A 15,564-nucleotide genomic window follows, 5' to 3' on the forward strand; every position below is an offset into this window, starting at 1 on the left:
CTGATCAGTTAAAAAAAGCAGAGTTTCTAAAGAAACTAAAAAGTTTCTGTAAAATTCCTCATTTTTGTATATTTTCTACAAATTTATGATGAGGCAAAACAATCAATCTGTTACATGAATTAACAGCTATCACAGGCAAGTATTTTAAAGTAAATTATAAATCTAAGCCATAATAATATGTTGGTTCTAGTATGGTAAATTACCCTACATGTTAAACAAGAAATACGTTAATTTTACCAAATAAACTTTATCTCAAATTAGATTAAAATTACAAAGAAGTTTTTAATATTGACATCTTATGTAATATTCCATTTATACTGCCTCATGAATATACTTTTAAACTCATCTATATTCTGGTTTGCCTGTTGCACAGATTCCAAAGTTTGCAAAAAATTATCAGACTTAAAAAAATAAGAAAATCTGCCCTAAAATTATTTTTCCGTCTCATTTTCTCGTAAACATACCAGTGTGATAAAGACTTTTCCTCTCTCATTAAGTCTTACAGACAGCATACAAGCATTGCAGAGTATTTTTTCAAGCAAACAATATAACACGCTAAACAACTTAAAAACAAACCTTTCAAATTACCAAAATACTGTACTTTTTCTCTATTAACTGTAAACAAAATATAAGATTCTATAAGCAATAACTATTAAGATGAACTTATGGAAAAACTGGTAATTTCTCAAAGGATAGAAAGAAGCACACTAGTATTTTGGTTCATTTCTCCTTTAAATATAAAATTTTCATTATGAGAAAAATAAAGGAAAATGCAGAAGTTGTAGTCATCAGCTTCCTTAAACAATCAGGAAAAATAGCTCTAATATATAACTGCAAAGTGGGCAGAACTGAATAGAGTATTATCTGGTCCACTAGATTATAAACACTTATTTTCTAAAATAAAACATTTCTCTCCAAAAATTACAATCTCAACTCAGAATCTGTACACCAAAAAGTGTTTTATTTACTTTCAAATATTTACGTGTTGAGGATTTTCTAAAATGATGCAATAATCAAAATTAACAAAGCAGTAATAAAATATGCTTTGATATACTAAATTTAAAAAAAAAGAAACTGACATAAATATGATATATATCCACATTTTATTATTTAATCAAGACTAAATAGAAACAGAAACTGATTACCTATAAAAGACAAAATGTCCTCACTCTTCTTAAATTTGCAAATAAAATGGAATGCAATATATATTTTGGCATAATTATACAGATGTTCATGTAAAGGTTGGTTTTTCTTTTTTTTTTTTTTTTAACACTCTGTACTTAAATGCTATTAAAATAATGGGTGGCAAGCTACTTGAATGCTGTTCCTTTTTACTGGTTATGCTTTTAATGATAACAGTGGATTAAATTTTTATTGCTTTTATCTCTGTACTAAAGATAGTATTTTTTTTCTTTTTCTAGTATCTTGGGACTCTAAGGTGATCTAAAACCATTGTAAAAGATAATTACAGAAACAGATATCTAAATAATCTTAGAATTGTCTAAATTAGGTTTAACTTACAAAAATCCTACTCAATCAACATTATACAGCATCCACTGCATATCGGCATTCAGAAAGCCAACATGGGCATAAACTATTTCGTGAATGATTAAAAATAAAGGATCTAATGTTATATAAAAGAGGTACATTTTACCTGGATTAGGTGAGGTAATGCTTTTAGTGTAAGGCAAAACCAAATCCCCAGTTTGCATGGAAGCAAATCATGCCACTGTGGTTTCATCAGCAATCTAAAGGGAGGGAGAAAAAAGAACAACATACAACAAATGAGGAATATACAGAGAAAGTTGGGAGACAAAATATTTTTATAAAGATCATGAATTCTTTTTTGAATGACTACTTCAACAAAAAAAAAATGAAGAAACTATTCACTGAAATATTTATAACTGACTTACGCTATCATGAAATATAGTAGTCACAACAAATGCAATATATATAGCATGTAAGAGAAACCAGGCTAAGATTTTGGGGAAGGAGGTTCCTAATCAAGTTACAAAGATAAACAAAAGCCCTCTCTCTAACCTGGGCTTTTCATCACTTTTGTACAATGAATTCTTAAGCCTTATGATTACTTCAGCTATAAAAAAACTAACCATCATCAGAGTGTTCCCAAGTACTGACAACCAGATATGAAGACTGTAGCATAAACAAACCAATACATAAAAATTAATGTCATTTGCAGTTCACTGAAGCATTACTCACTGATGTCATCAGAATAGAAGACAGGCAGAATAGTCTCTGATCTCCATCCCTCATTGATCCCAGTTCATGCCCTGCTGTGTAAACTATTTAAACCCTTTATTCCTTTCTATGAATCAATAGAAGAAATGGTGGTATCTTTCTGAGTGTACTGCATATCACCGCTTCTCTACATACGGTCACTCCTGAGCTAAGTGATAAGTCCGTCTAATAGTACTTTGTTTCTAAAGTTCAGTATAAAAATTTCAAACTAGAAGAATTTGAGGGATTATTTAAATATATATTAACATTTCATACGGGGGAAAAAAACCTGAAGAAATTTTGCTTAAGATTAGAATTTGTCTCATAAACAATGGCACCTTATTAGTCTTTTATAAGACTACCACAGATATAAATGAGAACACATGTAAATATACATATGAAGTTGAATCATATTAAAGATATATTTTAAAACAGCTTCAAATTATGAAGTATTTTTATATACTCTCACCTTTCATTTTTTTCTGAAGCACTAAGTTTTGATACATCCACACTCTTGCTGCCAGTCTTTTTTTTCTTTTCTCTCTTTTTTCTACTTAGCAGTTCATCCTTAATGTGGAAAGAATTATGGTTACAGGTTATCATTAACATGTACACTTCAAATGTTATCTAGGCTCTTCTGTGAAGGGTAAACATTATAGAGGAACATTTATGCAAATGTATGTAGGGTCCAACATGATTAAGTAAAATCATCAATCTTTCACAATAACTGTTGCCATGGTATCCAGGCCTTAAACACACGTGAAGTTCAGCACTGTCAGTCATGTGCATCTCCATAGCAATCAAAGTTTTCTAAGAGAAAGCATTCAACTCACTTTTTCTCATTCATCCAACTTTAATAATGTCACTTCAAAAGGAATGAGTAAACAGATGCTAATTCATGAATACTGATAAATATGTTTGATTATCTTGGACATATAAATAAAAACCCACAAAAGAATAAACTATAGAGTAGCATATTAAACCAAGAAAAGTAAAATAATTTTTTAACCAATTGATCTTTGAAGTTAGAATATTATATTCATTTCCAATTTTATTTATTTACTTAAAACATTTTAAAAGTAAACATTCATTATATAAAGGCCTATGACACAAAAAAATCTAAAGTCAGTCTTACATAAAAAAAATTTCTATTTGGAAGGTGATAATTAAAACATAGTTCTACCTTCTAATTCCCAGCTAGGTATGTGGGCTTTCACAAAGTTTTATAACAAACTTAAGTGCCACATTTTTTAAAAAGAAGAATATTTTCTTATTTCATGGGTTCTTCTTGACTTAGAAATACGTCAAACATTGAGTATAAAACTATTAGAATAAGAAGTATACACAGAGAAATAGAAATTTTCATCAGTTGAAAAATAAATGTCTGAAATTCCATATAAAATTAAGGAGGCTAGTTCATTTGATTTATTACTAATACTTACCAGTTGTTTTTCCAGGTAGATTGACCAAACTACAGCATAATGACCCACTGTGAGAATAATGAATAAGAGTAATGCCAGCTCAGCATTGCTCATTTTTCTCACCCGCCTGTAGTAGAATACAGGCTGTCGCCAATCTGGAAGTCCATTGATCAGAATATCATCATACCTACAGTACAAATATAACAGTTTTTCATGGGGAGTTTAAAATAAAAACAAAAAAATTATTTGTGCCTATATTACAAAGAGGAAAAAGAAAATAATTTATCCAAAATAGATAATGTTTATGTACATTCCCAGCATTATAATATCTAGTAAATTCAAAGCACTGTAGATAGCTGTAGTCACTGACACTCTTCAAAAAGTGCCCAATAATATACTGTGGATACTAGATCTCATATTTTTGCAGCACCCAAAGATGTGACTCCCGGAGTGACATCTAAACTAAAGGAGCTACATGTAGTCTACCTGTCTACTAGTCTACAGTAAAGACTCTGCCGTTGAAGTCAGCAACAAAAAGAAGGATCTCAACAGGAGAAAGATCAAGATAAGAGCTGTTTGTTACCGTGAATTACATATTAATTGAATCAAATTCGGAATAAATTTTCTAGTCAGTGCTTTTATTTCTACCCCTATATTATGGTGGCTCAATGTTGAAATATTTATACACACGATTTTATCAAAGCTTTTAAATGAGGTAAAAGCCTATAAAATTGAGTACCTTTTAATTTTGTATTGCTATATTCCTTTAGAAAATAAAAAACTAGATTAGAAATTAGAAAGAGATGTGGAAACAACCAGTGTTTATGTTGGATTTCTCAACTGTTTATTTGTAAACATTTAAGTGGCAATTTCCTCATTTTTGGCTTTTGCTGGAAGAGAACAACATTAACAAGTAAAAGCTTTCCTAGTCCTTTAACAAGCTGATGCATTTCAAATCAGCTTTCTTGGTACTATCAGGATAAAAAAGTTACTTTAAAATAAATGTTCGACTGAATTTAAATTTACTTGTCAGACAACTATTGAACAAATATCTTTGAGGTTAAAAATAAGGAGTAACATTTATGATTGTAAAACTCAAAATGGTCACACACACTGTGTTCAACACACACAACCTGTTAATCTTAATTGAACACAACTCATTAAATATTCTAATCACACTATTTCCAGAATTAAATCTTCACTGAAAGGCCTAATTTGGTGCAACACATTGACCAAAATATTTTAATTAAAAATATTCTGAGTTAGTTGCAGGCCTAATTACAGGAATAGAAATAGGGCCTATATTGTCAGGCAGGTCAGTAGAACTCAGTAGTAGGTTTTTCTCAAGTAAATTGACCGATCTAGGAATAATAGCGCAGCTGCTAAACTGCCAGTCTTGACATGTAAATCAATTTAAATGCAACAACTGCAGTAGCTACTTTGATAGTTATTAAATTGATACCTTGGAGATATGCTAAAAAAATAAAGCAGAGGATTTATTACAGGCAACTTCTTTTTTCAGCAGAAAAACATCAGATATAAATGCAAAATATATTTTATTAGCAAATCTAGAAAACCTTTGTGATCAACTTAGATTATTAATAACAGTATCAACAAATTGGAATAACCAATGTTGAAAGGAAAGGACATTAATTAGTACTAAACTCTTAAAAAGCAAATTGTGTAACATACAAGAGTCTACAAATTAATGTATGGTTTGGCAGTAGCTAGATCAGAAATATCTGGTGTTATTCTTTTTCAATATTTATCGAAATGCTTGAATATTAACATCAATATATAATAATATGACTTCATAAGAAACTATCATTCATGTTATCAAAAATTTATGTTTAAATCAATCTAATAAAAATCGGCTCATTTTAAATGAGAAATGTATAGGTAAAAAGGTTTCAAGTGCTCTAACATAAGGTTACAACATTCAAATGAAGTCCAATCAATCTTAAGTCCTGAATCTATTCTCAATCCATATTCTACTTCAGATTTCTTGAGGGGGAAAAAAGGTGAATATAAAAATCATTATTTTCAGCAAACCTCTCCCATGAAATAATTTCAGGAAAAAAAGTATAGTTATTGATAAAGAACATCTAAGAAAATGGAGACAATTCCTTAATAGCACTCTTAAGTATTAAATTTGCTTTGGATATAACTAAACTATAGCAGAAGAGAAAACAGCTGAACTCATAGCTAAGAATCTCTTATCAAATATTTTATCACCATCATAACTGAAAGTGCTATGTGTCTGTTAATAGCTACTATTTTCTACCCTACGTATAAATTGTATTTAGTGCACACATTCAAGATAGCAAAACCTCATGCACTGAACACATTAAACAGAACTAGATATTTACTAGGCTATGTCTGTCACTTTAAATAACAGTCTCTAAGGATTAAGCTTTGAATCAATGCTCTATTGATTTTACTATCAATGAACATTATGGCTCACACGACTGGCCATTTTAAGGAAAGATAGCTTCCATTATAGTTCACTTTTTAGAATATATGCTGTTAAAAGATAAATCACTGCTTTCCTGATGAAACATTGAAAATACATTTCTTAAAGTACACACAGACACTATTTTCATAAGTTATTTAAGAAGAAATACTGTGTTGACACATAAAATTTAAAACATCACTTTATTAGGCTTTTCTGTATTTAAACATATAACACTGTTAAAATGCTCTGTATTTGGGATTCACACAAACTGTTCTCAACATTTGTTAAAGTCAGATTAAGAATGTACAATGTATGTGTTGTAAGATATAAAGAAATAGATCTCTATGATAAAAAATATCACTAATGCTAAAATCACAGGGAATTATAATGGAATTTTCTTGGAAATGAAAACATTAATCAATTCCACACATCCAACATATGGCCTAACGTGTGTTTATTTCACTTGATTTTCTTACAATATACATCATGAACATAAAATAATGGTTACATACTCATTAGTGAGTTTCATACTATAATCTGCAATTCATGAAACATATTTAGGCTAATACAAATACTGGAAAACAAATTTAAAATTTTTTTCAAGTTACCAGCAGAAAAATGCATGGAAATTTAAAATGTTACTATTTTTTGAAATATCAAATAGTAAGTATGTAACTAAAATTAAAAATCTGTATATTAAGAAAATATTTAAATAATTCTAGCATGTGCCTAAATTATGAATTTTCTGTATTACAAAGCTGAAATTTTTAGTTTAAAACAATAATAACATAATTCCCATTTAGGTAACATTTTGAAACTTTGAATAAAAACTACTTGTACAAACATTGTAAACGGAAAACATGTCTAAATTAATTGTTCTCATTCTTCTTTGAAAAAACAATATATACGCCAAAAATTGTGGTACACTGCACTTTATTTAGGAAAGGTGCTAAAGTAAATTTCCTATTCTCAGACTAACGTTTCTTTTGATTTGAACACACCTGTAATCAAATTTACAATAACTAGTTAATGAATTTACAAAAGTTTAACATTTTAAGGCTGAATAACTATACTTTTAATTGCATTTGTAAATAAAACGTTATTTAGTAAACTAAAAACACATTCAACTTATACAAATATAGTAACATGAAACAGACAAAAAATTTTAAAGTTTCACAACTTAGCAAAAGAAGACTGGTTAAAAATTCATAATATATTTTAAACAAAAGTAGCTATGTTAATATTACTAAAGCGCAATCTAGTATATAAATGTAATGGCTGGTACTCAGTACTTTACCTCAACTAACATTCAGGGCACTCATAAAAATTTGTTGGAACATAGCTGGGCTACTGTTTCCCAAAATAAGTTAGCTAAAGAGTTTAGAGAAGGCTGCTAAGCTAGGCTTTCTTACAATAACCACGAAAACCTGTTATAGGCATGCTTTAATAATGACAGTGATTGGATCTGAGAAATGCATAATTAGGCAAACCGTTAGGCAAGTTCCACGTTGTGTGAACATCATGGTGTACTTACATTAACCTATGTGGCACAGCTTCTACACATGTAGGCTACATGGTAGCCTATTGCTTCTAGGTTACAAACCTGTATAGCATGTTGCTGTACTGAATACTGTAGGCAACTATAACACAATGATAAGTATTTGTATATCTAAACTCAGAAAAGGTAGAGTAAAAATACCATATTATAATCTTATGGGACAAGCATTGAGTTTTTTTGTTGCTGTGGTTGTTGTTTTAGAGATGGGGTCTCACTCTTTCGCCCAGGGTGGAGTACAATGGCACGATCATGGCTCGCTGCAGCCTTGCAATCCTCCCATCTCAGCCTCCCAAGTAGCTCAAGCAATCCTCCCATCTCAGCTACCCAAGTAGTTGGGACTACAGGCACACCACACCCTGCTAATTTTTTTATTCTTTGTAGAGATAGGGTCTAGCTTTGTTGCCAGGGCTGGTCTCAAACTCCTGGGCTCAAGCCATCCTCCCACCTCAGTCTCCCAAAGTGTTGGGATAACAGGTGTGAGCCACTGTGCTCGGCTAGCATTGTATATGTGGTCCCTCATTGAGTGAAATATCATTATGCAGTACATGAGTGTGTTTTCATGCTATAGTCTATGTTCTTGGGGGAGAAAAAGGCTTAAACGTTTATTCACAATTGCACTCCTAGGAATCTAACCAAGAGAAACGAAAACATATGTCCATCTGAAGTTTATGTGAATGTTCACAGAAGCCTTGCTCATCACAGCCCCAAACTGGAAACAACTCCCATGTCCATCAACTGGTGAACAGATAAACATAAGTGGTATATCCATACGATGGAATACTGTTCAGCAATAGAAAAGAATGAACTACTGGTATATGCTACAATATGGATGAATCTCAAAAACCTTATGTTAATAGAAGCCACATACAAAAAACTACATATTGCATGATTCCATTTATATGAAATGTCCAGAAAGGACAAATTTATAAATACACTAAATAGATCAGTAATTGCCTGGAGCTGGAGATCAGGGTGAAGAATTACCGCAAATGGGCTAAAGCTTTTTTGAAATTATGTAAATGTTCTTTTTTTTTTTTTTTTTTTTTTGAGGCGGAGTCTCGCTCTGTCGCCCAGGCTGGAGTGCAGTGGCCGGATCTCAGCTCACTGCAAGCTCCGCCTCCCGGGTTCCCGCCATTCTCCTGCCTCAGCCTCCCAAGTAGCTGGGACTACAGGCGCCCGCCACCTCGCCCAGCTAGTTTTTTGTATTTTTAGTAGAGACAGGGTTTCACTGTGTTCGCCAGGATGGTCTCGATCTCCTGACCTTGTGATCCGCCCGTCTCGGCCTCCCAAAGTGCTGGGATTACAGGCTTGAGCCACCGCGCCCGGCCGATGTAAATGTTCTAAAACTGGACTGTGGTGATGGTTTGCACAAGCCTGTAAATTTACTAAAAAGCATTTAACTGTACACTTAAAACAGGTGACTTTTATTGTATGCAAATTATACCCAAATAAGGACATTAAAAAAATCAAACAAAGCTGACATTTTCTTTTTCCTCTTTTTTTGTTTTGAGACAGGATCTTGCTCTGTGGCCCAGGCTGAGCGCAGTGGTGCAATTAGAGCTCTCTGCAACTTCTGCCTCTGGGGTTCAAGCAATCCTCCCACCTCAGCCTCCTGAGTAGCTGGGACTACAGGCATGTGCCACCATGCCAGGCTAACTTTTGTATTTTTTGCAGAACGAGGTTTCGTCATGTTGCCTAGGCTGGTTTCGAACTCCTGAGTTCAAGGGATCTGCCCTTCTTAGCCTCCCAAAGTGCTAAGATTACAGATGTGAGCCACTGTACCCAGTCAGCCTTTCTTTTCTATAAAAAAGTTATTTGGTTTGTTAATTTATCAATTTCACTGCTATTCCCTTTTCCAGCAAAATTCAAATAATGCATCTGTTTTCAGAGAAAACACAATTATATAAAAGGGAAATAAATAGGAAACATGTCTGACAATTTCCCAAATTACCAATTCCTGGAAGGTTACACATTTGAAAGTATTACTTAATGAATATTTATAGTAAATAATTGTGATACCAAAAAGCATTTTTTATATCAATATGTAGATAATCTTCTTTTGAAGATAATGCTGACTGTGCTCTTCTTTTTTTCCCTAAAGGAATTATAAACATTAAGTAATTGTCTGCAGAGATGTCTGTCTCCTATGTTTAAATACTCACAGGTCACCTGGCCTCAGGCACAAGCTTTAGAGGAGTGATTCTTAACTTGATTAGTTAAGACTTTTGCCTCAAGGAAAACCAGTTACCAAAGAGTTACTTGTGCCTCAAGGGGTATAAATACTACAGCTGTTTGTGTAACTGTCACATTCATTTTTTTCTATCAACTCTCTAAAATAAATGAGAGAACTAATCCTAAAGAGATGATGTTATTTATTAATAGATGATTCCATGTTAATGAAGAAACAATTTATATATAAGAAGTGATTTGTTTTGAAAAGATAGAAATAATTTTGGTAACTGAAAGAAATTACAAAGTTTACTGACTTAAAATAACAACAAACAAAAAGAAAAAACCTCAAGCCAAAGATATTAGAAGACTAAATAAAGCTACCTTTACAGACACATTCTTACATGTGTGAAATAAAACTAGGGCTCGTAGAGAAACTAACTAGAAAATATGCGCAGAATGACCAAAACTTCTTTCAACACACTTCTCGGACTCTTTCAACACTATGGATTATCTCAAACCAGAGGAATGTCTGCTATGGTATCTGGACCAAAGCCAGCCCTTGTTATAAAGCGAAGAACACTTTAAGAGAAGATCTTGAATCCTTGTGCTTTGCAATCTGACAAGCAGAGGTATTCAAATTAAACGGTTAAGATGAGAATCAAGAATGGTAGATAACATTTTAGGATACAGACTAATTCCAGATAATACATTTGAGGAAAGATTCAGAATGTAACATAGCATAATTTATAGAGTTGTCTAAAGATGTATTACCCCCCTATTGAAGTATACAGATATTTAAGTTGGCTTCTGCCTAAATCTCAAATGCCTAGGTGTTGTTTTGCTTTGTTTTTTAAAGGTACTCTTGTACTGTAGAACAACATTTTCAAATTTTGGATTGTGGTCCACTAGTGTCTCACGAAATCAATTTAGTGAACCACAACCAACATTTTTTAAAAATAAATAAATAAAAAACACCAAAAGACTAGTCTAGCCTAGAATAGAAATGATGTGTTTAACCTGCAATAAGAAGTATTTTGTGAAACTATTGTTTTAGTTGTGTATGTGCATATGTGTTGTGGTCTGACTCAAAAACTTAGAAGGTTGCTGAAATGATATCTACATTCCATACATTCTGTAGGAGTAGAGGAAAGGGGCCTCTGTGTAACCTCCTCTTAAGTCACTGGCATTATAAACTACTACATAAATATATTGCCACTCTTCTGAAAGGGGCACAGAGAAGTCTTAGTGTGAGGGACTGCCACCACTCTGAAGTTTAACCCTCAATGCAGAATCGCCGGAGCAGAGTAAAGGAAGGGAAGGAGGCAAAAGAAATAGACACAAGAAGCGAAGTTTTCTTCCACCCCTATCTTCTACAGGCTTACAGAAGCTTATATAATTGGGTTATTTTGAGAGTGAGGAAATATCAAGAAAGAGTACTAACTTGACTATCACTACGGTCTAATTCAAACATTTAAGGAATAGTGGGGGAAAAAGCACCAAGCACCAGGCACAGATAGGAGCTATTACTGACATACGGGAAAGAATGGACATTTATTTGAATTCAAGCAGTATTTGCATTTCCCAGGGCATAAACACTCATGTTAAAAGTCGTATTAAGGAAGCCAGGACTTGCTAACATTATGACTCATAATCTTGAATCTTGTAAGTATCGAATCAATCTAGTGAATACTTTCAAATAAAATTAAGTCTGCTTCAAACACACATTTTTAAAACACTGCATTTCTTGGAAGGAACAAAAATAAAATACTAACATAACAAAATGTTTAAGGAGACTTAATTCTTTATAAACTGTTGCATGAAATTATAACATCTTAATTCAAAAGCAGAAATGAACACTCACCTCTGCCTTCGTTCATCATCCTTTAAAACTTCATAAATGGCCACCAACTAAAATAAAAGCATTACTTTAAAATAAAAATACTCTCAACTATAAGAAATCATGTAGGAGAGTGAAGGCACTACAATACACATGCAGCAAATCCTATGTGCCCATATATACAATAAACAGATGAAATCTCAATTATAAGTAACACTTTATGTTTTGGTAGTACCTTAAGAGGTTAAAAATGCTTGATATCAAAATAAACCTTTGTGACAGTTACAAAAGTAATACTTATCTTAAAATGTGCATTTTAAAAACAAAAGCTGTAATTTAGACAAGAAAATTATGACAATTATGACCCTCCAAGAATTTAGAGATGCTAATACAAAATGGTAAAAACGTATTTTGTAGAAACTTGAATAAAAACATATACACTATATTTTAAACTACTACCTCATTTTCAAATGAAAATATTCCATATATAAGTGAATTTTTCTACCATCAACATATTAATACATTTGTCACAAAAATATATATAATGGCATATTTCACTTACTTGTCTAAACTGAGTTTCTGCATTTTCATCTTTATTCTTGTCTGGATGTAAAGTTAGTGAAAGCTTACGATATGCTTTTCTGATGTCTGCAGATGATGCATCCTGGAGGTGGTAGGGGGAGGGGAAAATACAAAGCAAACTTTGTCAGAAAAAGAAATTCCCAGAACCTTGTTAAGATCTGAGAAGACAGCCAACCAAGTGCAGGACCCCAGGCAATGTAATTTGAGCAATCAGTCTAACAACCAGGCTATGCAACTAGCCTGACCCACATGACTGAACAATTATTCAATCTAATTTGGCTCTCCTCTTAACTTTTCATTACCATACAGTCATTTAAAAAAGACAGTATTTGGCGAAACTTTTCAAACACTTGCCTTCCTAAAATTAACCAATAAATCTTTTTCAGCAATTAAGAGATCAAAAAGAAACAAATTAAAAATTAATACATCTGTGTGCCTTCAAAGAAACTCTTTATTTATTGGCAAATGTTAAAGCCAATTTCTGAATCCCAGGCTAACCGTATCGTTTCTCTATTGTTATTTATATCGAGTTTATCATCTTAGCAACAACTTACGGAATCTCACTTTCACATGTCAAAAAGCATGCCTATCTGAAGGGAGTTAAATTCGCATTTATCAAAAATTATTATCATTAGAAAGAGTTAAATATACTATACTTATTTACTTAGTACTTTAAAGGGTATTTTCAATGTTGGCCAGCCTCCTCAGTCTGGTTCATAAAAATAAATTTGCCCAATATTTATGTATTACTAGTATAGTTTAAATATATCTAAAAGTTACCACGGTTCAGTACTTAGATTAAGTGGATATTAAAATTACATTTTATATAATCCTGTGTGCACAGGTAAAATCAGACAACATCATTTCTACATGGCCAGTATAAAATGCATAATAATAACAAAGAATACACTGTCAAGTAGGGTTTAAAACTTTTCTTGAGACAGTCTGATTCTATCACCCAGGCTGGAGTACACTGGCACAATCTCAGCTCACTGCAACCTCCACCTCCTGGGTCCAAGAGATTCTTGTGCCTCAGCCTCTGGAGTAGCTGGAATTATAGGCATGTGCCACCACACTCAGCTAATTTTTGTATTTTTAGTAGAGACGGGATTTCCCCATGTTGGCCGGGCTGGTCTCGAATTCCTGACCTCAAGTGATCCAACCACCTCAGCCTCCCAAAGTGCTAGCTAGGATTACAGGTGTGAGCCACCGTGCCTGGCTGGGGTTTAAAACTTGATCTGTATTAAACTTAAAGTATATTCAAATAACATACTTGTATTGGGAAAAATGAGAGTAAACTTGCTTATTAAATGTCTCTCATTTGATAGCAGACTGTCTAATTAATTTCAAAAACTACTAAGAAGTTCAAATGATGAAAACACCAAACCAAACCAACACAAAAAAATCTATATACCTGGGACTAAATATTATCAATAGTTTTTAAATAGAGTTGGAGAGAGACAAAGTGAAGCTATAATTAGTCTGTCAGGCTTGTCTTTACAAACCATTATTTTTATTATCAGTTTTCTGGGGCTTGTTGCTCCAGACTAGTATGTTACCCGGGGTGTGAGTATTTTTGTGACTTGTGGAAGGCTGTGGAGCTATAAAAATTACTAAAGTACTGCAGGTAACATGGTTGTAATTTTCAATCTAATTTGCTTAATAAAATTGACATGTTCCCTACATAGACTACAGATAATGTGGTAGAAACAAATGATTATCTAATGAAAATCTATGATGAATCCTTTTGTTGAGCAAAGACATCAAGTGTCAACTGAATAACCAATCTCTAATTGAGATTTTAATCTTAGATTTTTAAAAATTGGGACTATATCATAAATTATTCAACAAGTATATTTCATACAAAATAATAGCTATGTATTTTCTTATATTACAAAATTAATACATCCTCACTATGGAACATTTCTTACTTAAAAATAAAAACAACTAATAGTAACCTAAGGCATTTCCCTGCTTCCAGTCTTGCCATTCTGATCCCCCAATCCTCCATTTTTCTGTCACCATATGTACCCCAAATGTAAATGTGGTCAGACAGCTCTCCTACTCTAAATCCTTGAGCAGCTACCAGGTGCCTCTGTCACCTATGTTTTCCAATTTTTTTAGCCTTATCTCCCATCCTCTTGGCTCATCCTCCTGGTCCCCCAGATTATTACACCTTAGGATACAGTTCACCAACCTCATGTTGTTTTTCACCCAGCTACACATACAGACAGCTCTCTTCTAAGGAACAGGGCTGTGTTCCTTATACACAAATATTGCCTGACTATTTTCCTCTTGAGAATCTATCCAGTAGAGTTATTTCACCAATAAATTCTACCTCAAGTAGATAAAGGTGAATAACATGAAGATGTTCTTATCTACAAAGACATGCTCTAGATAAGTTGTACTTCAAACTAGCTTATGTATTCATTTAATATTAGGTATTCAATGAATTCAAACTCAGAAAATATTGCTTCAGAATCAGATCTCTTTATGTTGGCTGTTTAGCTTCAGATTTGGGCTAACTTCCCAATGAGATAGAGTTTTGGGAAGGTAGTGAGAACAACTGTTACATTCTTGACCTGATAAACTATATGGAACATGTCCACATAACTACAATGTGAGTATGTTCCATTGGAGCTTTACAGGTAAAGACCCTGGTATGTATTGGCTTGTCTAATACATTTGACATCACATTTCTATTAGAGGCCTGAATGTTAGAACATTCATCCCCCATATTCACTGGATTAGATGTTTTATCTCTCTAGCTTGGAGAGAAAATTTTTTGCCAGCACGTGAGTGAAATGGCTATCTTTAACTCAGATCTACCGGATTCATCTGTTAGAATTATTTTCCTTCTAAATGTGCAAGCTAACCATTCATGGTTGGCAAGCTAAACATGAATTATTTTAACAGTCAGGTGACCTCTATGAAGAAGAAACATAACTTTTGAAAAACAAAACAAAACAAAACAAAACAAAACACTCTGAGGCTGGGTGTGGTGGCTCATGCCTGTAATCCTAACACTTTGGAAGGCTGAGGCAGGCAGATCACTTGAGCCCAAGTGTTTGAGACCAGCCTGAGCAACATGGAAAAACCCCATCAGTGCAAAAAAATTTTTTTAATTAGCTGGGTGTGGTGGCATGCGCCTGTAATTCCAGCTACTTGGGAGGCTGAGGTGGGCGTGTTACTTGAGCCCAGGAGGTTGAGGCTGCAGTGAGCCATGACTGCGCCACTGCACTCCAGCCTGGGTGACACAGTGAAACCCTGTCTCCAAAACAACAACAACAAAACCTGAAAA

General features: G+C 33.2%; 1 protein-coding gene across 1 annotated transcript in view; it reads right to left on the reverse strand.

Moving 5' to 3' along the window:
• Nucleotides 1-15,564, reverse strand: part of DNAJC1 (DnaJ heat shock protein family (Hsp40) member C1) — a 250,305-nt gene that overhangs the window by 161,285 nt on the left and 73,456 nt on the right. Inside the window, 5 exon segments of the mRNA XM_033209707.1 lie at nt 1,655-1,748; nt 2,708-2,805; nt 3,681-3,846; nt 11,706-11,752; nt 12,244-12,345. Of these exon segments, the coding sequence (XP_033065598.1) occupies nt 1,655-1,748; nt 2,708-2,805; nt 3,681-3,846; nt 11,706-11,752; nt 12,244-12,345 (507 nt within the window).

This window comes from Trachypithecus francoisi, unplaced genomic scaffold, assembly GCF_009764315.1.
Source record: "Trachypithecus francoisi isolate TF-2019V2 unplaced genomic scaffold, Tfra_2.0 Lachesis_group9, whole genome shotgun sequence".
Classification (NCBI taxonomy): domain Eukaryota; kingdom Metazoa; phylum Chordata; class Mammalia; order Primates; family Cercopithecidae; genus Trachypithecus; species Trachypithecus francoisi.